Source organism: Neoarius graeffei, chromosome 2 (genome assembly GCF_027579695.1).
Source record: "Neoarius graeffei isolate fNeoGra1 chromosome 2, fNeoGra1.pri, whole genome shotgun sequence".
Taxonomy (NCBI): Eukaryota; Metazoa; Chordata; class Actinopteri; order Siluriformes; family Ariidae; genus Neoarius; species Neoarius graeffei.
The window spans coordinates 99,930,729-99,954,999 of record NC_083570.1 but is presented as its reverse complement, the minus strand read 5'-3'; the positions used below and the strand labels follow the sequence as shown (position 1 = coordinate 99,954,999).

Genomic DNA, 24,271 nt, shown 5'->3' with positions numbered 1-24,271 from the left:
GTATATAATTGTACCTTTAGGGGTACAACAGCTTGTTACTGGAGCAAGACCTTCTAAAGGTACTCATTTATATACGGATTGGGAACATACATGTACATTTTTAACCCTAAAATGGTCCACAGTTACCATGAGGTCTAATGAGCCCTAGGGGGTATATTAGTGTAGACTGTACCTTGGGGTACAGAAATGGACTCCTACTGTACCCATATCAGACAGTGTAGTTTAGTTTGTGCCAGTCAGCATGCTGATCGGTACCAAAATAGAAAATTTAGTTTTGGTAACTAAGTTTTTAGCCCATTTTTAATGTTACGAGGATAATTATACTTTTATTTAAAAAAAATAAATAAAAATTACAAGACGAGGTTAAGTCAACCTAGAATAACAAATGACCACACACACTGCTTACATCTTTACTTTTTTTATTTTCAATAAATGATACACTTTTTACCCAATGTAGCCATATGAAATAAATGGAATCTGTACTAAACATCTAAAGTCAGTCAGGTTTCAAATGTTTGAGTGGCTCCATCTACATTGAACAGCAACACTCAGCTGCATCACTGCTTGCCATTGCCATTGATCGGCAGGTTCTTGTAGGCATCAGAATTGAGGAAAACCTGGATTTTGGGGCGGCTGGTCATCTTCTGCACAAAGCTTTTCAGGGCAGGGAAGGAGTCCAGACAGGTGGGGCAGAGCACCTGGTGGTTCAGCAACACCTCAAATAGACTGTAGTCTGCAAAAGAGATCTGGGAACGGGGGGGGGGGGGGGGGGGGGGGGGGGGGGAAGAGAGAAAAAAAAAAAAAAAAAACTCCAGGGTGAGAACCAAACCCTACACATGCACACGATCCAAATACCTTGTGGAGAGCAAGGGGAGTATTTGGGGGGGGGGGGGGGGGGGGGGGTTTGTACACCCCTACTCATTCATAGGTAGTTCTGTATTCTGAAGATTTTCTATATTGTAGGAAATACTGAAAACATCAAAGTGTAGAACATATGGAACAGTTTAAAAAAAAAAAAAAAGTCATATTTTAGATTGAGCATCTAGCGTTTTACCTTGACCCTTTGCATACAATTAGCATTATCATAACCAGCTTCATGAGGTAGTCACCTGGAATGCTTTTCAATTAACAGGAGTCTCGTTTTAAAAACACACACGTTAGTGGATGAGTTTATTGCCTTCTTTACATGTTCGAGATCAAACCGTAAACAAAAATACAGTAAAATGGACCTATTCTACAACACAACTGTAGTAGTCCATATTATGTCAAGAATCACTTAACTAATGATGTTTCTCTTTACTTAAGACATGAAGTGTCTGAATTACTGTAGAAGGTGTCCAAACTTTTGATTGGTACTGTAGGTTCTACAAGGTATATAAAATGACTTACTGAATCGCCAACGAGGAAACCACTTTTGTTCTTCGCCAAAACAGCCTCAAACTTACAGAGGTGGTTTGGCAGGTCCTTGATGTATGCCTCTTTGCCAGTATCCTGGGGAACACAGACAGACAAGACTATGCAATTGTAGTTCAATGTTTGTGCAGATATCAGTGTAGTCCTGAACAGGGACAGCTGCTGGTGGTGAAGGCTCAAATTGCGGCGGAGCACACACCAAAAAAAAGGTACGGCTCAATGGCACCATTAGGGTTGAGCAAGAATGATCTGGAGCAAACTTCACACACACAGATAGGCAGCTGAATTTGACTTGGGGGGCCCAAATGGAGAACAAAATGTAGTGTGTTTCACTTCCTGTAAGTCATATGACAACTGGATCTACAGTCTGGTCTAGAAAGAGGGGAAAAAAGCCCCAGCCTTGTGTCTTCAAACCACTATGGTTATAGACAGACAGGGTCGGTCATGGTGATAGTCAGTGAACTTCTCTTGAAGCATTTCTGCTTCTATAGAATCAAGTTTAGGGTTATCTTAATTTCCCTGAGGGAACCCCCCCCTCCAAAGGGACCAATAAAGTTATCTAATCTCTAATCTAAATATTTGATGCAGCCTGAAGTCAAATTTTTCTATTAAATGATTCAGTAAAAGGTTTTATTTAAACTTTGTGATCAGTGATCATGGTGCGACAACTCCATACCCTGGAACTTCAGCTGGCTAGCAGTCATACCCAGTTTTACCATTGGGGCGCTGATTGTGTTTGCTGCTGTTAAATAGCTTGCTGGGAGAAGGACAATGCAGACTGTAGAGCTTTAAGAGTCTTACTGATAAGTAAGCTTTGTTTAGTAGTCTCTTGGGCATTAAAAAAATAAAATTAAAAAAACCCACACGAACATCACTTACATATTCCTGGTAGATCATTTTCACGTATTTAAGACGAAGATCTTCAACTCCATCGTTAAACATGTCAATCAGGGAGGCTTCTTGGTCATTCTTCCCGTATGCACCTGCAAGCAGATTGAACTCTCAGGGTGGAGGTTTGAATAGGAAACTCCAGAGCCATTAAAAACTAGAAGGGCACTCTAAAGTGTATACCTCCACCAAGCCACATTCAGATTTACATCAAAATGTAATCAAATTGTTCCTTGGCCTATGGCTCACCTGTCATCAAAATCCATTCACTACTTTGAGTTACACTAGGAATAGAAACACTAAAAACAACCTCCCCCCCCAAAAAAAAAGGAAGTGATCTGCTAATGACAGTCTGCCTGAGGTTTCCATTTTTCTGTATAGAATAGATACTTGAGGACTTAAATAAGCATCAACTGTAACCATAGTATCATACCATCTCCTATAAGACGTGATACAAGGGCCTAACTGACCAAGATGGAATTCTTCCAATAAAAAGTCCAAATCATTTTTTGGTTAATGAAGCCATTTATTATTTCTTGAGTAAATGTTTTGAAGTTTGACCAAATATGTTAAAAAGTGTCTTTAGGCAGGTGATCTGTAGAACAGGATAAAGCAGCTAGAGATGAGAAAAATCATCATTTATAAAAGGGGGGGGGGGGGGGGGTAGGTGGCTCTGGAATTTGCAGCAGTCAGTGCGTTTACATGCACAAAGAAAATCAAATTTCTGCCGTAGCTCGACTGAAATCGAAGTTCTAAATGCCATGGAAACACCTTAGCTTGACTGAAATCGAACCGAACTGGATTTCTCGTAATCGAGCTATGTGACCTAGATTATGCGATTGTAGCCGAGCTACTTAGTGCATGTAAACCCTATCGAGCTACGTAGTCGAGCTACTTACTTCAGCACTGCCCCTTCTGGAAGTGACGAGACCACAAGCGGGAAACACAACAGCCTCGGTCGGCATGACAACAGTAGTAGAAACGTGCACTTCTGGAGCAATGAGGAGATAGAGTTCATGCTCATTCAGCTTAAGGAGTTGAATACAGTGGCACTTGAAAGTTTGTGAACCCTTCAGAATTTTCTATATTTCTGCATAAGTATGACCTAAAACATCATCAGATTTTCACACAAGTCCTAAAAGTAGATAAAGAGAACCCAGTTAAACAAATGAGAAAAATATTATACTTGGTCATTTATTTATTGAGGAAAATGATCCAATATTACATATCTGTGAGTGGCAAAAGTATGTGAACCTCTAGGATTAGCAGTTAATTTGAAGGTGAAATTAGAGTCAGGTGTTTTCAGTCAATGGGATGACAATCAGGTGTGAGTGGGCACCCTGTTTTATTTAAAGAACAGGGATCTATCAAAGTCTGATTTTCACGACATGTTTGTAGAAGTGTATCATGGCACGAACAAAGGAGATTTCTGAGGACCTCAGAAAAAGCATTGTTGATGTTCATCAGGCTAGAAAAGGTTACAAAACCATATCTAAAGAGTTTGGACTCCACCAATCCACAGTCAGACAGATTGTGCACAAATGGAGAAAATTCAAGACCATCGTTACCCTCCCCAGGAGTGGTCGACCAACAAAGATCACTCCAAGAGCAAGGCGTGTAATAGTTGGTGAGGTCACAAAGGACCCCAGGGTAACTTCTAAGCAACTGAAGGCCTCTCTCACATTGGCTAATGTTAATGTTCATGAGTCCACCATCATGAGAACACTGAACAACAATGGTGTGCATGGCAGGGTTGCAAGGAGAAAGACACTGCTCTCCAAAAAGAACACTACTGCTTGTCTGCAGTTTGCTAAAGATCATGTGGACAAGCCAGAAGGCTATTGGAAAGATGTTTTGTGGACAAATGAGACCAAAATAGAACTTTTTGGTTTAAATGAGAAACATTATGTTTGGAGAAAGGAAAACGCTGCATTCCAGCATAAGAACCTTATCCCATCTGTGAAACATGGTGGTGGTAGTATCATGGTTTGGGCCCGTTTTGCTGCATCTGGGCCAGGACGGCTTGCCATCATTGATGGAACAATGAATTCTGAATTATACCAGCAAATTCTAAAGGAAAATGTCAGGATATCTGTCCATGAACTGAATCTCAAGAGAAGGTGGGTCATGCAGCAAGACAATGACCCTTAGCACACACGTCATTCTACCAAAGAATGGTTAAGGAAGAATAAAAAGTTAATATTTTGGAATGGCCACGTGAAAGTCCTGACCAAAATGTTGTGGAAGGACCTGAAGTGAGCAGTTCATGTGAGGAAACCCACCAACATCCCAGAGTTGAAGCTGTTCTGTACGGAGGAATAGGCTAAAATTCCTCCAAACCAGTGTGCAGGACTGATCAACAGTTACCAGAAACATTTAGTTGCAGTTATTGCTGCACAAGGGGGTCACACCAGATACTGAAAGCAAAAGGTTCACATACTTTTGCCACTCACAGATATGTAACATTGGATCATTTTCCTCAATAAATAAATGACCAAGTATAATATTTTTTGTCTCATTTGTTGAACTGGGTTCTCTTTATCTACTTTTAGGACTTGTGTGAAAATCTGATGTTTTAGGTCATATTTATGCAGAAATATAGAAAATTCTAAAGGGTTCACAAACTTTCAAGCACCACTGTATGTATAATATATCTCGATGTTGCTGTCCTCGTCCTTTTTGTGAACATGGAACTGATAACTTTGTTTATACTCTTTAATAGCTCTTCATGACGACAACTGGAAGTGTACCAACACGATGGGGCGTGTAGCGCCACCTGTGGCTCGGGTGCACAATGTACCTCACACAATAGCTCAATTTCCTTGTGTGCATGTAGGATTGGATTTCTCTGGCACCCCTGCTGGGACCCTTAGCTCGATTACCGACAGTAGCTCGATTTGGATGTGCATGTAAACGCACTCAGTGAAGCTGCCATTGGTGTGCTAATGCTCGTTTTTTTTTTTTAAATTTGCATGTCTTCTAGTGCATTCTCAGCTAATACATTTTACAGGGAGATGGTTACTAATGTGTCAGAAATTTCCCTCCAGATGCCTGTGTGCTTGGCGCCCTCATTTACCCTCTGTAGTACGCTGCCTGGATCTGTAACATAACTACATATGCTATGGCATGGTCACATGGCCCAGCTCAGCCAATCGGAGTGCAAGAATTGCTCAAATAGCATTGCTTCTGGTCATGACCTGAATTGACAATTTTATGGTGAAATAATTGGATTTGTAGCAAGTTATGGGCAGCAGAGACCATAAAACACCCCACTTGAACACTGAAAGGAGAGGTCCCCCTGCCAGGAGGAGTGAGTAGCCAGCACAGATTGTCTGCTTAAGTTGAGAAACCCATGGGTCACCAGTGCTTGTAATATGGACCCAGATGTCCACATTTCTAGTTGGACATCTGAACACACTTAAAAGTAGTGTAAATAAGTAGTTTTTACTTCGGGGCAGCACGGTGGTGTAGTGGTTAGCATGGTCGCCGCACAGCAAGAAGGTCCTGGGTTCGAGCCCACCCTTTCTGTGTGGAGTTTGCATGTTCTCTGTCTGTATGTTTCCTCTGGGTTCCCCACACACAGTCCAAAGACATGCAGGTTAGGTTAATTGGTGACTCTAAACTGACTGTAGGTGAGCGTGTGAATGGCTGTTTGTCTCTATGCGTCAGTCCTGTGATGATCTGGAAATTTGTCCACAGTGTACCCCACCTCTTGCCCATAGTCAGTTGGGATAGGCTCCAGCTTGCCTGTGACCCTGCCCAGGATAAACGGCTACAGATAATGGATGGATGGATGGTTTTTACTTAACATAGGGCAGTTTGTTTATTTATACCTTTGGAGAAGCAGTGAGGAGCTTGGCAGATTTGAGAACTTCCGTAATGTTCATGTCTTTGTGAGAAATTATGAAAACGTCAAGTTTCACATTTCTTCACCCACAACTACTTCTTCACACAAGCTGTCCGACAATTTTTTTTTTTAAACCCCTACCACATGATTACTCACTCAGCCACTGCTGATACATGGAACAGCTAGCCACAGAGCACTGGCACACCAACATCCTACCTCCAAGCACATCACTGCTATTTACACAATACAGTTCATCCTCATGTTTCCATTACATCTGTTTGTATGCCTTTCATATCATGACTGCATTTCACACTGCCACATTTTCTTTTAGATTTGTTCATATTGTACTGGGTTTCATGTTGGGCTTGCCCTCATATCCTGCACTTTGTTGTACTGAGCAGAATAGGGGTGGTTTTTCTGGTTTGGTCCTTTGTCTTTAAGGAACTGTTAGACTATCAAGGCGTAAGAATTTCATTGCGCAATTAAATTGCAAATCTTGAAGCCATTCCTATAAGCAGGTTTAAGTTGCATTGTAACTTAAACTGCTCCCAGATATCTTGGTGCAAGCTCAGTCAAAACTGCAATGAACTAAAGGACACTACCAGTCAAAAATATGGACACATTCATAATAATGATTAAGTATCCAGACTTTGAGTACTGTAAAAGTAATGCATCAGTCCACCAGATACTCAGATTATGGATTGAATTCTACCTGCTGCTTTACACTTCCAAGCCTCCGTATACAGGAACTACAAACCAACGTGAAATTGGACCAAGTTACTGTAAATTTGACAAAGTGTGTGCAACCCACAATGGTCCATTTTCCAGGCAGTAACTACAGACAATACAGACCCTTGTGAATCCACCAGGAGACAATCTCAACTGTAGATTGTTGAATTTCCAGATTTGTTGAGCAACAGACCACAAAATGCTGCTCGGAAGGTCAAGAAAAAACACTGAACTCAGGCTTGTATGTAGTACTTGAGTCCAGGACTCTGACTAGTGCCCTAATTTTAAGGACTTGTGACTTGACCTCATGCAGTAACTGCATTCAGACTCAAATTGGAGACAAGGACTCATTTCCTTCTTTTTTTGTAACATGCCACAATTTGGTACAAGATCTTTATATCTACATTAATTTCATGCAAGAGAATGCAGCACACTGTTCATAAGTCATGTTCAGGAATAAAAACTTAAATGTTAAATGGCGCTAAAATGCCTGGAGAGAATGCCCTAGGATTGTCTGCTTTGCTTATACAGACTTCTTGAGCTCTGTGTGTGTGTGTGTGTGGGGGGGGGGGGGGTGGGGGGGTAGCACTGCTGTGTGTTCCATATGTAGAAGAACTATCGAGGAGACAACGGGGACAACCTTGAACTTCAATCGTCATTTGGTAAGACTCCACCCAGAGAAGGAAGGGACATGCTATGTTCATTGCCCCGTTGATAGTGGGGCTTGCTTGCTGAGCGATGAACTAGCTAGTGTTAACCCTCTCATGTTATTTTGCCCTGTTGATAGTGGGTGGGGCTTGCTGGGCAATGAACAAACTTTTTATCTGTAGCCTGTTAACTAAAATGAGGCAGTCAAGCAGTAACGTTAGTCCAACACCATAGCAGAGATGGTTTCACATAAAGGCAGCAACAACCGTCAAATGGGGCGGTTGGAGTCTTATTCTCAACTCAGTTTTCTTTAATGACTTGGACTTGAGGTTTAGGGACAACACTGGGTGAACCATTAGTGCCACCAAGTGAATGTTGCATGAAAACTGCACTTGCATGATCAGTCACTACCAAGCAAAATGTCATTTGCTGATTTTTATGGCAGAAGGAAGACCTACAGTTGTCAGAAGTTTACATACAGTGACATGAAATGTCATGGCAATATCTGGGCTTTCAGTAATTTCTTTGAACTATTCGTTCTCTGTGGCAGAATGATGTACAGCATAATTTAGAAAAACACACACATTTACTTTTCTTTAGGTTTTCTGAAAATCAACGCCGGGTCAAAATTATACAGTGGAGGAAATAATTTTGATCCCTCGCTGATTTTGTAAGTTTGTCCACTGACAAAGAAATGAACATTCTAGAATTTTAATGGTAGGTTTATTTTAACTGAGACAAAACATCAAAAAGAAAATCCAGAAAACAACTACATATAAAAAAAACTGATTTGCATTTCTTTGAGTGAAATACATATTTGAACCCTCTAGCAAACAAGACTTAGTATTTGGTGGCAAAACCCTTGTTGGCAAGCACAGAAGTCAGACGTTTCTTGTAGTTGATGACCAGGTTTGTGTACATGTCAGGAGGAATTTTGGTCCACTCCTCTTTGCAGATCATCTCTAGATCATTAAGGTTTTGAGGCTGTCGCTTCGCAACTTGGAGCTTCAGCTCCCTCCATAGGTTTATGAGATTAAGGTCTGGAGACTGGCTAGGCCACTCCATGACCTTAATGTGCTTCTTCTTGAGCCACTCCTTTGTTGCTTTGGCTGTATGTTTTGGGTCATTGTCGTGCTGGAAGACCCATCCATGACCCATTTTCAGTGTCCTGGCAGAGGGAAGGAGGTTGTCACTCAAGATTTTACGGTACATGGTCGTGTCCATTCTTCTGTTGATGCGGTGAAGTAGTCCTGTGCCCTTAACAGAGAAACACCCCCAAAGCATAGTGTTTCCACCTCCATGCTTGACAGTGGGGATGGTGCTCTTCAGGTCATAATCAGCATTTTTCTTCCTCCAAACACAGAGAGTTGAGTTAATGCCAAAGAGCTCAATTTTGGCCCCATCTGACCACAGCACCTTTTCCCAATCACTCTGAGAATCATTCAGGTGTTCACTGGCAAACTTCAGATGGGCCTGCACATGTGCCTTCTTGAGCAGGGGGACCTTGTGGGCACTGCAGGATTTTAATCCATTACGGCATAACGCGTTACCAATGGTTCTCTTGATGGCTGTGGTCCCAGCTGCATTAAGATCATTCGCAAGCTCCTCCCATGTAGTTCTAGGCTGATCTCTCACCTCTCGTGATCATTGATACCCCACGAGGTGAGATCTTGCATGGGGCCCCAGACCGAGGTCGATTGATGGTCATTTTGTATTTCTTCCATTTTCAAACTGTTGCACCAACAGTTGTCTCCTTCTCACCCAGCTTCTTGCTTATGGTTTTGTAGCCCAGTCCAGCCTTGTGCAGCTTTACAATCTTGTCCCCGACATCCTTAGACAGCTCTTTGGTCTTGCCCATGTTGGAGAGGTTGGAGTCTGAGGACAGGCGTCTTTTATACAGGTGTCAATTTAAGACAGCTGTCTTTAATGCAGGTAATGAGTTGATTAGGAGTGTCTAACTGGTTTGTGGGAGCCAGAACTCTTAATGGTTGGTAGGGGATCAAATACTTATTTCACTCAACGAAATGCAAATCAATGTATATATTTTATATACAGTGATTTTCTTTGATATTCTCACTTAAAATAAGCCTACCCTTAAAATTATAGGCTGTTCATATCTTTGCCAGTGGGCAAACTTACAAAAATCAGCAAGGGATCAAATAATTATTTCCTCCACCATACATACAGGCTCAAACACATACAAGCACACCTAATATTTGGGTAAAAAGTCTCTTCACAAGATTCACCTTGACCAAACACTTTTGTTTACCATGAACAAGCTTCTGCCAGAATTCTGGTTGATCTTTCACGACTCATGGTAAAATTGGTATTCAATTAAAATTGGTTCCCTTTTCTTGCCATGGACTCTACTTAAGCACAGTCCATATATTTTCAATAGGTTGAAGTCAGGACTTGTTTTAAGCTTAATATTAGCCTGCTTCATCCTCCACAACCAGCTCTGACACATTTGGGTTCATTGTCCTGTTGTAACTCCCAAGTCATGTTCAAGTTTCTAATGGTTTATGCTGAAGAATTCTGAGGTAGTCCTCCATTATTCCATCCACTTTGTGCAATGAACCAGTTCCACTGGCAGCAAAACAGCCCCAGAGCATGAGGATCCTACCATCACCACCAACTGGTACAGTGTCCCTCTGTACATGGTGTTCATTGTGGCCAAGCAACTTGATCTTTGACTCATCTGCCCATACAGCTTTCCTCCAGAAGGCTTTTTCCTTTTGTCTGTGTGGTCAGCTTCAAACCTTAGTCAAGCTTGGAGTCAATTTTGGAGCAGGGGGTTATTTCTTGGATAGCAGCCTCCTAGTCCATGGTGATCTGAACTGTAGACAGTGATTTGTCAGCTTCCAGTTCATGGCAGGGCTGTGCCATGGTGGTTCCCAGGTTGTTCCTGACCATCCAAACCAATTTCCTTTCAGCTGAGGGTGACAGTTTGGTGTTTTCTTGAAGCAAAGTGGCTTGGCAAAGTGACGACACCTCACAATAACTTGGATACAGTTGTTTAAACGGATCTTGGAATTTGCAGTTGTTTGTCTCTTGGAGCCATTTCTATTCTGGAGTTGTGTACATCTGCGATCCTCTTCCTCAGATCTGCACTGAGCTCCTTGGACTTTCCCATTTTACTGTGTGCTGGTCAATCCAATGAAGGCTGTAAACAAACCTTTTTTATGAAGGCACAGAGATGCTACCAGCTGTAGTCAATTATGATCACTAACAGGAAGTTAAGAGACCTCAGCAAGAGACATTTTGGAAGTTTCAGCACTTCTGAATTTATAATCTAAGTGAGCATGTACATTTTTGACCCTGTATGTATAACTGACCCTGTGTTGATTTCAGAAAATCCAAAGAAAATTAACTTGTGAACCAAATTATTTATTTTTTTTATTAAAGATGTATGCTGTACAATCATTCTGCCACAGGGGGGGAAAAAAAAAAAAAAAAAAAATTTAAAGCCCAAATATTGCCATGACATTTAGGTCACTGTATGTTTGTCTCGGTCATGGATGTTAAAGGAACAGTCCACTGTACTTCCATAATGAAATATGCTCTTATCTGAATTGAGACGAGCTGCTCCGTACCTCTCCGAGCTTTGCGCGACCTCCCAGTCAGTCAGACGCGCTGTCACTCCTGTTAGCAATGTAGCTAGGCTCAGTATGGCCAATGGTATTTTTTGGGGCTGTAGTTAGATGCGACCAAACTCTTCTGCATTTTTCCTGTTTACATAGGTTTATATGACCAGTGATATGAAACAAGTTCAGTTACACAAATTGAGACGTGGCGATTTTCTATGCTATGGAAAGTCCGCACTATAATGACAGGCGTACTAACACCTTCTGCGCGCTTCAGCAGCACATTGATATCCGAGCTCCATATCAATGCGCTGCCGAAGCATGCAGAAGGTGTTAGTACGCCTGTCATTATAGTGCGGACTTTCCATAGCATAGAAAATCGCCACGTCTCAATTTGTGTAACTGAACTTGTTTCATATCACTGGTCATATAAACCTATGTAAACAGGAAAAACGCGGAAGAGTTTGGTCACATCTAACTACAGCCCCAAAAAATACCATTGGCCATACTGAGCCTAGCTACATTGCTAACAGGAGTGACAGCGCATCTGACTGCGTCTGACTGACTGGGAGGTCGCGCAAAGCTCGGAGAGGTATGGAGCAGCTCGTCTCAATTCAGATAAGAGCATATTTCATTATGGAAGTACAGTGGACTGTTCCTTTAAGTAGTAAATGCATCCTGTAGGGGTGCTATTGAGGTGATCATTTGTTGATAGTTACTGGAGCCACCAGCAAAAAACACTGCACGCTTTTCAACACCATTTCTATACATTCTGTAAACAGAGCACCTGGTACAAAAATCCCATGGTGCAACATGTGATGTTGCTCTAGATACAAGTGTTCCGAGTTAATTAATACACTTTACACACATTTTGAACAGAAGTGACATAATTACCATGTTTGCGGCCCAAATGCCTCAATATGGCATTTGACTGAAACAAAACCAAGTCACCATCCTGGAACTTGGGCAACTGTCCAAAAGCCTGCAAAATATCAAAAACAGGAAGTCATTAAACTATTGGTTTTAATATTAGAGAAAGTGACCTGGTCACAGTTATGACTAGACAATCTTTAGCATAGTTTGGATGATAAACAGCTGAAAAGTAAATTAAAGTGCATGTGTGTAACAGCATTAGTTTTGTAGGAGACACTCACGCAGGTTTTCTTCAGGTCTCCCTTCATCCAGTCCTCAAAGTTAATCACAACTTCGTTCCACTCCTGACCCTGGTCAGACAGCATGATCCGCGTAGCACCGCATCGTCCTGGCACAGCACATAACAGGTTAAAAAGGTATTGCTACAGCAACAGGATTTTCTAATCCTTTACACATGCATGTTTTATTAACCCTTTGATGCATAAGCTAAGTAAACCCAGCTTAAATAAAAACCTCAGCTGAATCACTTTTGACCCAGGTTGTGCATCAAAAGGTTATTTAACCCCCCCCCCCAAAAAAAAGTTAGAATACCATGAAAAAGTTCTTTTTTCATAATTTAATTCAAAGAGGTAAACTTTCATATATTCTATTATTCAGTACATGTAAAGTGAAGTATTTAAAGCCTTTGTTTTAATTTTGATGATTATGGCTTATAGCTCATGAAAATCAGAAATCCAGTATCTCAAATTTAGAATATTCCCCAAGATCAATCAAAAAAAGGATTTACAATACAGAAATGTCCAACTTCTGAAAAGTATATTCATTTATACACTCAATACTTGGTTGGGGCTCCTTTACCATGAATTACTGTATCAATGCAGTGTGGCATGGAGGCGATCAGTCTGTGGCACTGCTGAGGTGTTATTGAAGCCCAGGTTGCTTTGATAGTGGCCTTCAGCGTATCTGTATTTTTGGGTCGGGTGTTTCTCATCTTCCTCTTGACAATACCCCATAGATTCTCGATGGGGTTCAGGTCAGGCAAGTTGGCTGGCCAATCAAGCACTGTAATATCATGGTCAGCAAACCATTTGGTAGTAGTTTTGGCACTGTGGGTAGGTGCAAAGTCCTGCTGGAAAAGGAACTCAGCATCTCCAAAAAGCTCGTCAGTAGATGGAAGCATGAAGTACTCTAAAATCTCCTGGTAGATGGCTGTGTTGACTTTGGACTTGATAAAATACAGTGGACCAACACCAGCAGATGACATGGCACCCCAAATCACAGACTGGAAACTTCACACTGGGCTTCAAACACCTTGGACTCTGTGCCTCTCCACTCTTCCTCCAGACTCTAGAACCGTGATTTCCAAATTGCAGTAAATGCAAAATGTACTTTCATCTGAAAAGAGGACTTTGGACCACTGAGCAACAGTCCATTTCTTTCTCTCCTTAGCCCAGATAAGACACTTCTGACATTGTCTCTGGCTCAGGAATAGCTTGATATTAGGAATGCGAAAGTTGTATCCCCTTTCTTGAAGATGTCTGTTCGCGATGGGTCTTGATACACTGACACCAGCCTCAGTCCACTCCTTGTGAAGCTCTCCCAACTTTTTGAATCAACTTTTCTTGGAAATCCTCTCAAGACTGGCCATCCCTGTTGCTTGCGCACCTTTTCCAGCCACCCTTTTCAGCAATGACCTTTTGTGGCTTACTCTCCTTGTGGAGGGCATCAGTGATCATCTTCTGGACAACAGTCAAGTCAGCAGTCTTCCCCATGATTGTGGTTGTGTGTACTGAGCTAGACCGAGAGATACACTGTTCATACTGTTTTACTCCGACTCAAAATGAAATATTCTAATATTTTGAGATGGTTTTTTTTTTTAATGTTTTTGTACTGTATGCCATCTCATTATCTCTAGCCACTTTATCCTGTTCTACAGGGTCGCAGGCAAGCTGGAGCCTATCCCAGCTGACTATGGGTGAAAGGCAGGGTACACCCTGGACAAGTCGCCAGGTCATCACAGGGCTGACGCCTATAACAGACAACCATTCACACCTACGGTCAATTTAGAGTCACCAGTTAACCTAACCTGCATGTCTTTGGACTGTGGGGGAAACCGGAGCACCCGGAGGAAACCCACACGGACATGGGGAGAACATACAAACTCCACACAGAAAGGCCCTCATTGGTCACGGGGCTCGAACCCAGACCTTCTTGCTGTGAGGCGACAGCGCTAACCACTACACCACCGTGCCGCCCACTGTATGCCATACTGATTAAAATTAAAATAGAAAAAATGCTTGAAACATTTTAGTTTGTGTAATGAGTCTATAATATATAGCATTTTCACTTTCTTAAATAACTGATGGAAAATATTGAACTTTTTCACAATATTCCAATTTTGAGATGCACTAGTTATATATAAAAAACTATATATAATTAAAATTATACACATTTTATATACATTATACACACACTTCAGTGTTTGCTTGAAGCAAACGGATTAATCAATCCTCACTAAACAATTAAATCTTGAACTGATTAAAACTTCAGGTCTACTTTTGTATCTGATCAGTCCAAAATAAATCCACGCCAAGAGTGATTCATGTGGTTCCTATGTAAATAACCTTTGTCCCCAATTTAAGTCACATGCTAGGTTTTGTAGCTCTTTGATTGGTCAACTGTAACAAACACTGGAAGGGAGATCAATAGGCCGCGCCCAATCCGAGACTTCTAAAGCTCCCTTATGTGGTTTATTTGTTTTGGCGCCAAATCAAAGAAGTCTTGCTGAGTTGTTGTTGAAGCTGCTTTTGTATACGAGTATTTACAAAGTTCAAATATTTACTTGGCATTCAGCAAACACATGCAATCATTCAACTACTGGAAACACATCTGCACCCTTCCGCACTGAGGCAACTGACAGTAAGAAAGATGAGATGGTTTGTTCAGAAAGACCTGAGGGGGGGGTCAGGCTTCAGTCACATGACTGTACTTGAGATGAAGTAAAAGACTGTCACGTACCTCTCACAGCAAAGTAGGTGATGGTGTAGGGTGGCACTGTGTTGGGAAGAGAGAGAGAAAAAAAAAAATTTGTACACAATTTCATGTGTGTTCGTTATACAAAGACAAGTCTTCTGCTTCAGGCATGTTCTGCATTAACACTGACAGGATTTGTTCATTCTAGCTTTAAGCTGTTGATTTTACTGCATTCATATGCCTCATCAGATAATGCCCAGGTCAGACGGCAGAAAGACGCATGCTGCGACTAGTCGGGTGGCAAGTGGATGCAGGCGTTTTGCGCCAAATCCTTCGTTGTGGTCAGACGTAACAGTTGAGATTGTGAAGTGTGCCTTTAAGATGTGCTGTGTTCCCTCGAGAGGCAACGGCGGCATCAGCTCACGCTTATGTTTTCTGTTAGTTGAGCTGTGCACCTTGCACAGACACAATGGGCGTCTGTTAATGAGCTGCTTTTCTTTTTGCTCCTCAACTCAAGAGTAACGTTTAGGGAACGTGTGACTTTCATTCTGTTCATGCATAAGATCGAGCTGTTCAACCAGGCATGGTAAGGTTGAAGTGTACACAGCAAATTTTAGTGTTAAATCAACTCCAAGACAGTCAGTCAATTTAACACTACGCTGATGTTTATTTTGTCCCAATCTCTAGGAAGTGTTTAACACTTCCTAAAGTTTAATAAACTTTACTGTCACTTCAACTCTATTTTAACACTTTTGCTTAACACTGGGAAGTTTGCTGTCGCAAGTTAAACTATGAATATTGTGGAAGTCCCAGAGCTCGTGTGAACGTGCATTTTTTCCCCCTCCCTCTCTTTGCCACACACTCCAAGCTGCGATTGGTCACTCAAGCATTGCACAATCACCTGCCTCTACATGCATCAGCCTGCTATTTGCACTGATCAGAAGCAAAGTGCAGCTGAAATGCGAACAGTTCATTACCCACTTGCATCATCTTGCGTCTACTAGAGACCCTCTGTAACACTGCCATTATCTGTGTCGTCTTGCGTCTACCTGCGATTTTATCACGGGTAGACGCAAGTAGTTGAAAACTAGTTGCAGCCTGCTGTCTGACCTGAGCATTAGAGTACAGGCGTTAATTTAAACTAAATAAAAAGGTAAATTACTCATTTAAATAACCTATTAAAAAAAATCCATCCTTAAAAAAAATTGTGTTCATCTTGGTCTTATACAGGTTCCATTTCTAAGGGCCTCTGCATGCTCTTGCGACAAGGCTTTTGCAGATAGCTTTTCGCAGACAGTTGTAATTTATCGTTGAGCGGGGAGTAATAGGCGTGCGCGATGTTATTCACCGCCACAACGCAAGGGGGCGCAAAGTCACGAAATCGCTAGGAGTAGTTGGTGGGTGTGGTTAGTGGAGTGTTTATCCTCCGGTTACTTATAATGACTAGAACTGGAGTCGTATAGATGTACGTACTTCCTCACTTCCTCGATCAACTGCTCTTTGTGCTGTTCCATCTTCGCTCATGTTTTTAAAAATGGCGGTCGTGAAAACAAACCAAACTGGGAAAGTAGGGAAGCGGAAGTGCGTGTACAGCGGATGTAGAGTGGACCAATCAGAGCCCTCTTGTCTGCGGTGGTCACAATTTTTAGGAGGTGCGCGCAGAGCGTCTGTGAAGGAGGGGAGGGGCCTTCGCAGACGCCATCTGCGAGGACTGGGTTGTCAGCATAAATTGGCCTTAACCTCCTAGGGCCTAGCGGTCACATACGTGGACAGCACTTTAGAAATTCAGAACAAGAATCCACATATGTGGACGTACTTTTTGAGAAAAAGTACATCTTAAAGATGCTTAGTTTTTATTCTAATCAGGTTCTAATAAGCCCAAATAGCAAAAAGAAAAAAAAAAAAAAATGTAAAAAAAACCAGCTTGGTCTTAGGAGGTTAAGGCACTTGATTCTTTGTCACTACTTATGAAGTTATGTAAAGGATTATCTCCATTTTTAATTTTATTAAAGAGACAGCAGTCATGCTTCTCCAAAAGCTCCAAGATGTTAAAACTAGTTTATGTAGAACATCTTTTATAACAGGGGTTCTCAACTTTAAGGCCCACCTATTCATACTTGCAACGAATCAGGGCCCCATTTATTAAAAAATAATAATTTTGCCTCCTCTATTCTATTAGAATCTAATCATCTATTGTAAAGTGTATTAATGGGATGAACATCACTCCACTACAGGTGGGAGCCCAGGAATTAAATAAATGCAATAAAAACAAACCGTTTAATTGTAGGCATTGTATTTAAAAAAAAAAAAAATGTATGGATGTCCCAGAGCCGACAAAACCATGCATGCAGGTCATTCAGTCAAAAAGGTTTTAAATGACCCAAAAGTGGAGTCTGGTCCATTAACACAAGAACTTATTGCCATGTTTGTGTTCAGCAAACAAGCAAGTTATTAAAACCAAGAGGGGTTTCTAGACCCACTTCAATGGGATTAGATCCTTACGTCAGGCTTTGAAATTAACTTTTTTCCCCCTATTGTCTCAGAAGTGTCCCAACCTGGTTTTCAGGAAGTATGTATTGCAACAATAAAAACAGTCAGAGTACAGCATTGCCCTTTGCTTTTGTGGGCATGGCCCTGCAAGTCTTGCAATACATTATCTCTGCTTTATAATCAAACTCGACAAAGTCAAAGTCTTTCCTCCACTTTTCCAAGAAGTGCCTTTTCCTCTTTGCTTCATATTTCCCGGAGGCTAGCACTGTGTCCGAAAGTGCCAGGGGGGGGGGACTGACATGAAGCTAAATTGATAAAAAGTTCAATCAATGAATTAATCAATTTCTTTCTGACAAAAGATAAAATACAAGTTTGTAGTAAATAGAAAAAATACAAAAACAAACATGCCATATACACAGTCACTGACAGTCACAAAATAAAAATAAATAAAATAACCTTGGTCATTACAGCCAGGAACAGTTTATTGAAATCAGATTGAAATGTCAAACAAGAATAAGGCCTTATTGTAGGTACTAAATTTATGGAAAATGTATACACTAATGGAATTTCCCTTACTTTAAAAAGTTTAACAAAAAAACTAATTTGGTGCCAATAATATTGAAGTGGAAGAAAAAAAAAAAAAAAAGAGGACTTGGACGACTTCGCTGGCCGCTTGCCTGAAAAGCTGTTGTCCGTGATCGTTCCCGAGTCCCCTTCATCACTTCCATCGGCGCCCCCTCATCTGTAGGCTGGCAATCGGGCTGAACATCAGATGCCACTGAAGTTGTCGGAGCAGTGACTGGGGCTGTTTCGGGCGCTTTACCTCCGTGTGAGGTCTTGGATTTCACTGGCTGCTCGCCCGAATGACCTTCGTCAGTGATTGCCCCCAAGCCCCCCCATCCCTCCTTACGTCGGCACCCCCCTCATCTGTACGATCTGGAGGCCGACAATCAGGCTGAACAACGTTGTCTGGGGTCACTGAAGTTGGAGCAGTGACTGTGGCCGCCCTTGTTGCTCCCGTCAACGCAGGGGCATCCCGCGAGGAAAAAAACCGTGAGAATTGTCCTCTGCGCCATGACCCAACATACTGATATTTCTCATCTCATTATCTCTAGCTGCTTTATCCTGTTCTACAGGGTCACAGGCAAGCTGGAGCCTATCCCAGCTGACTACGGGCAAAAGGCGGGGTACACCCTGGACAAGTTGCCAGGTCATCACAGGGCTGACACAGACACAACCATTCACACTCACATTCACACCTACGGTCAATTTAGAGTCACCAGTTAACCTAACCTGCATGTCTTTGGACTGTGGGGGAAACCGGAGCACCCGGAGGAAACCCACGCGGACACGGGGAGAACATGCAAACTCCGCACAGAAAGGCCCTCGCCAGCCACGGGGCTCAAACCCGGACCTTCTTGCTGTGAGGCAACAGCACTAACCACTACACCACCGTGCCACCTACTGATATTTCTGTTTTTGGCAATTCCATTTGTCATTTCGCAGGAAACTTGGTGAAGATTACCGAAACTCATGAGGTAGCTCGAACTACACCATACATTCCCAAGCTTTGCTGGTTTACCATATTTGCCATTGTCAGCTGATCTCCCGAACATCACCGAGCTCATGATTCTTTACGAAGATTGTCCAGAAAGCGTGATTCAGGATGATTCATGCTAGGGAGTTTTACCGAATGTATTCCGGAAATATCCAAACATTAAATAGTTTGCCATATTTGGTGGATGCCTTAATTGGCTGGAAGCTGTGATTGGTTGAATGTTGTTTACATGGATAGAATGTTGGAGAACTGGCGGGAAAGTGAGTCGCACGCACGCTATAATAGTGCTGAATACAGACCAAAGGTGATGGGCAGGGTCACGAATCAGCGAGTCTCTGGCTCCCACGCACGCTGTAATTGCAGAGCACAGATCAAATTCGGGGGGCTTTTTGGGAGCCGAAAGCTGGGTCGCACGCCTGACAAACGTATGAAGGGCTGACATTCGGATTATTTTTCTACTGTCCCAAAAATGTCCCAAAATGATTTTTTAGTTGTCCCGGCCTAAATTTTAGTGGCCATCGGGACACCGTTAATTTCAAGGCCTGCTTACATGCTAACAAAGAAGGATTTTGCCGGGGGGGGCAGGCTAGCTAAATTTAACATTAGTAGAATAAAATTGATCCTATTGTAGCCAGAACCAAATACAAAAAGACAAAGTTATGCAGACTATTAACTTAATGTGAAGATAATTAACAGATTAAATTTTTTTTTTTTTAAAAGATTGTGTATACATATTTTTAGTCTTTTGTATTTGTAATTATTCGTATCTGGACATGCATAATCCCACAAGCTCTGCTGATCAACTTCTCATGTTTAAATAAAATCATTCATTAATTCATGAGCTGGAAAATTATCCATCCGTTGAGTTCCCCGACATCTCAAACTACCTGGTGCTGCAGACACAAACACAGATGAAAACCTGGAAGAGCATGGAGGAGTGTAACTTTTTATATGTGGCTGGGTTAAAGATCTGGGGATTAGGACACAAGATAAATCCTGTATCATTTTTGCCCAGGTAAGGAGGAGTTTCTGGGCTTTGTATGCGTCTTTACAATGGTTGCTAGGACGCTACAAGTTTCAGTATCCAGTGTAAACAAACCACAGCCGCTTGATTTTCAATCCTCCTCGCTCTTCTCTTCCAGTAGGTATCAAAATCCATAGAATTTACCCACAAATGTATTTATTTATTCAGCCCACTGCATGTGCATGGGGGTTAAATGCAAAGGAAGAATGTGACAATAATAAAGACTTGTTCTTCTTAAATTTACCCACAAATTTATTTATTCCACTTGAAAAGTATACAGCAAGCCAGCTGCCAGATTTGGGACACTACGACATCCTGAACAATTTAGTATTTGGCTTCAAGCAGCCCACTAGTTGGCACTTTGCAGCACAGTGGTTGAGAAACACTGCCTTATAGCATCTTTAAAAAAATAAATAAATAAATAAAAACCTCACCCACTGGATTGGACAACAGTAAGATCTGAACAATAGCAGCGTAAACTGGAAAGCCATACAATATTTTTCAGGCGAACTATCGCATTAAAAATATCTACATCTTGTGTGTCATCTTTGCACAGACTTAAAAAAAAAAACAAAAAAACCCACAAATAGGCACGTGTTAAGGCCAATTTATGCTGACGACCCAGTCCTCACAGATGGTGTCGCAGATGGCGTCTGCGAAGCCCCCCCCTTCGCAGACGCCATCTGCGTGCACCTCCCAAAAATTGTGGCCACCGCAGACAGCGTTGCAGACAAGAGGGCTCTGATTGGTCCACTCTACATCCGCTGTACACGCACTTCCGCTTCCCTACTTTCCTGGTTTGTTTTGTTTTCACGACCGCCATTTTTAAAAACACAAGCGAAGATGGAGCAGCACGATGAGCGGTTGATCGAGGAAGTGAGGAAGCACGTACATCAATACGACTCCAGTTCTAGTCATTATAAAAAAAAAAAAGTTCTAGTCATTATAAGTAACCGGAGGATATACACTCCACTAACTACACCCACCAACTACTCCTAGCGATTTCGCGCCCCCTTGCGTTGTGGCAGTGAATAACATTGCGCACGCCGATTACTCCCCGCTCAACGATAAATTACAACTGTCTGCGAAAAGCTATCTGCGAAAGCCTTGTCGCAAGAGCATGCAGAGGCCTTTAGGCTCCATACGGATTCTCCTTAACATGAACACTAAATTTACAGTTACTCTGAAGATACAACATAGAAAAAAAAAGTCAACAACATTACCTTTCTTGCATAGACCCAATTCCTTACACTTAGTAATATTATAATGCATTGTCTAGTTTGAACTCATCTCATTATCTCTAGCCACTTTATCCTGTTCTACAGGGTCGCAGGCAAGCTGGAGCCTATCCCAGCTGACTACGGGCGAAAGGCGGGGTACACCCTGGGCAAGTCGCCAGGTCATCACAGGGCTGACACAGACAGCCATTCACACTCACATTCACACCTACAGTCAATTTAGAGTCACCAGTTAACCTAACCTGCATGTCTTTGGACTGTGGGGGAAACCGGAGCACCCGGAGGAAACCCACGCGGACACGGGGAGAACATGCAAACTCCGCACAGAAAGGCCCTCGCCGGCCACGGGGCTCGAACCCGGACCTTCTTGCTGTGAGGCGACAGCGCTAACCACTACACCACCGTGCCGCCCCAGTGTAGTAATATAAAAAGTACTTTTGTTCATAAAGTAGGAAAGAGAGAATTAAATTAATGATGTGGTAATTAAAAACAAGATATTTAAAGAATATTTGGAATATTCAATCATAAAATAAATTGATTTCAAAAGATAGAGCAAAGAAAAACTCAGTCAGCATGAAATAACCTGGAAAATGAATGCGGGTCATTTTTGACCCATGTTGTGCATTAGAAGGGGTGTGCATATGTTTTGCATCAAAGGGTTAAGGGTTGTTTTACAATCAGGGTACGCAAGCTAAAAATCACATTTAACACTTATCTTCAATATCAAAAGGCTTGACTAAAACTTGGTTGTTTATTGTAGCCCTGTGATAGCTCTATTTACCAGGCAAAAGAAAAAATTGGTGATAATGTTATTTTTGGTGAATGTATGGCAATATATGTGTCATATTTAGCAAAATTACTCGTGACACTTAGAAAAAGTGCTTTTTTGGCCACAGGTAGCTCCAAAAGGGATGCACTTAAATCATTCTTTATACCATAAAACACATTTGGTTCCATATCATTGGAAACATAGTTAAGTTTTAATGTTGAATGCCAGTAAGTTTTCAGACCATTTTGATCAAATTAGTATGTAATTGTGTCAAAAAAAAAAAGTCCTCTCCGAGACAGCTAATTTTTCAATATAAAATAACATATCTAAAATGATTATTTTCATCCTAAAATGTGGTCAAGATATTGGGACATAAATATTAGAGACAACTAACACAAAGCTCATCTCATTATCTCTAGCCGCTTTATCCTGTTCTACAGGGTCGCAGGTAAGCTGGAGCCTATCCCAGCTGACTACGGGCGAAAGGCGGGGTACACCCTGGACAAGTCGCCAGGTCATCACAGGGCTGACACATAGACACAGACAACCATTCACACTCACATTCACACCTACGGTCAATTTAGAGTCACCAGTTAACCTAACCTGCATGTCTTTGGACTGTGGGGGAAACCGGAGCACCCAGAGGAAACCCACGCGGACACGGGGAGAACATGCAAACTCCACACAGAAAGGCCCTCGCCGGCCCCGGGGCTCGAACCCAGGACCTTCTTGCTGTGAGGCGACAGCGCTAACCACTACACCACCGTGCTGCCCTAACACAAAGCTTACAGCCTTATATTTAAAAGCACTATGGAAGTAGTGGATTCTGAATTGTCAAAAAAAAAAAAAAAAAGTCCTCTCCGAGAATCACTTCATTTGTTTCTCCCAGCCCTGCTTAAAGCTCCACTTAATCTTGTTATAATACAAACTATTACACATGCCTATGTTCATATGTGTATTAATTTCCAAAAGTGCAGATTTGATAGTTTTTTTTTTTTGGATTTTGGACCCCTGTGACAAACTTTGTACCCTGATTGTAAAAGAACCCTTAATAAAAGGAGGAGTCACTTGAGACTGATGCATGGAGTCTCTAAAGCTGGGAGGAACACACCAGGTATATTATCACCATAGTTACAATGTCTCAAAAGGCAGGAAGCAAGTAAGTGCACTATTATGGGATGCATAATGCACCCTTAAACAAAAACAGCCACTGTTGCATAGCAACAGGTAGTCAATTTGTTCTTGTGACTTTTTTTTTTTTAAAGTTGTTTTGTGCAGTAAAAGTTGCACTTCTATTTTGGTAGGTGTGATTTGTGGCCTAACTTTTGCAGAACTTACCAAACTAAAATACAAAAAAAAAAAAAGTATTGAAACTTTACACTTGCTTATAAAAACTTTGCATTCAAGACTTTCACAGAGATTAAACTGATACACAAACTTGGTCTTGCAGAAACTCAGATAAGACAACAAAAACGAAATGAAATGCACTGCACTTTACTTACTCGTTGTGGATAAGTGCTGATTTCCTGCAGTGTCTGAAGCCCTGTGTGTGGAAATGATCTGTAGGGAACGCCTTGAGTTCTCCTTTTATACACGCTGACGCCACACTGTTTTGCTGAGTCATGCTAATCTGGCTTTCTTGCCGGATGATTCGTTTGAAAATAACTCGAAGAACCGGTTTCCTTTGTGAAGTCGTCGGTGCAACCATTCAGAACAGATTCACGTCATTTCAAGAACACTGTGTCCAGACTAAACGATTTGTTAAACGATAACATTTTGTAAAAGCTTCGTTTTCGCCTGGATTCCACTGAACTTGAAGTTTCATACATGAATCGATTCAATAGAATCGTATCATAAGCATGAATCAAATGAATCACACGCTTGCTTTCTGTTCTGTCAATGTTGTCACCTAGGGCTGTGCGATATGGGGGGGAAAAAAAAGAATATCCCGATACATTTTCTCCATTTCACGATATATATCTCGATATATTTAAATCTAAAGGACCCCATGAAATCTAACTTTTACTCTTTACTGTTTTCACTACAATCCCTGCAGATTAAATAACATTCTTGGTTAACTTTACAGGTGGTTTTCAACAACACATTTTAAATTTTCATGTTAGTGATTAATCACAATTGAATTGAAATAAGACTATTTTTATTCAACAAAGATGTGGCAGGGGCGGCACGGTGGTGTAGTGGTTAGCGCTGTCGCCTCACAGCAAGAAGGTCCTGGG

General features: G+C 41.7%; 1 protein-coding gene across 1 annotated transcript; it reads right to left on the bottom strand.

Annotated features, from left to right (window-relative positions):
- Nucleotides 1-402: 402 nt before the first annotated feature.
- Nucleotides 403-23,609, bottom strand: LOC132882061 (glutathione S-transferase P-like). Its single transcript, XM_060915281.1, has 7 exons — nucleotides 23,537-23,609; nucleotides 15,001-15,036; nucleotides 12,264-12,370; nucleotides 12,004-12,091; nucleotides 2,293-2,396; nucleotides 1,390-1,491; nucleotides 403-746 (listed from the first exon to the last, which is right to left on the bottom strand). Coding segments are annotated over exons 1-7 (627 nt in total). The 5' UTR covers nucleotides 23,538-23,609; the 3' UTR covers nucleotides 403-557.
- Between the last annotated feature and the right edge of the window lie 662 nt (nucleotides 23,610-24,271).

Excerpts from the sequence above, each read along its gene's own strand:
- LOC132882061 (XM_060915281.1), bottom strand. Across the intron at positions 12,092-12,263 it reads GAGACCTGAAGAAAACCTGC|GCTTTTGGACAGTTGCCCAA; the intron begins GTGAGTGTCTCC and ends GATATTTTGCAG. Across the intron at positions 2,397-12,003 it reads GCATTTGGGCCGCAAACATG|GTGCATACGGGAAGAATGAC; the intron begins GTAATTATGTCA and ends ATCTGCTTGCAG.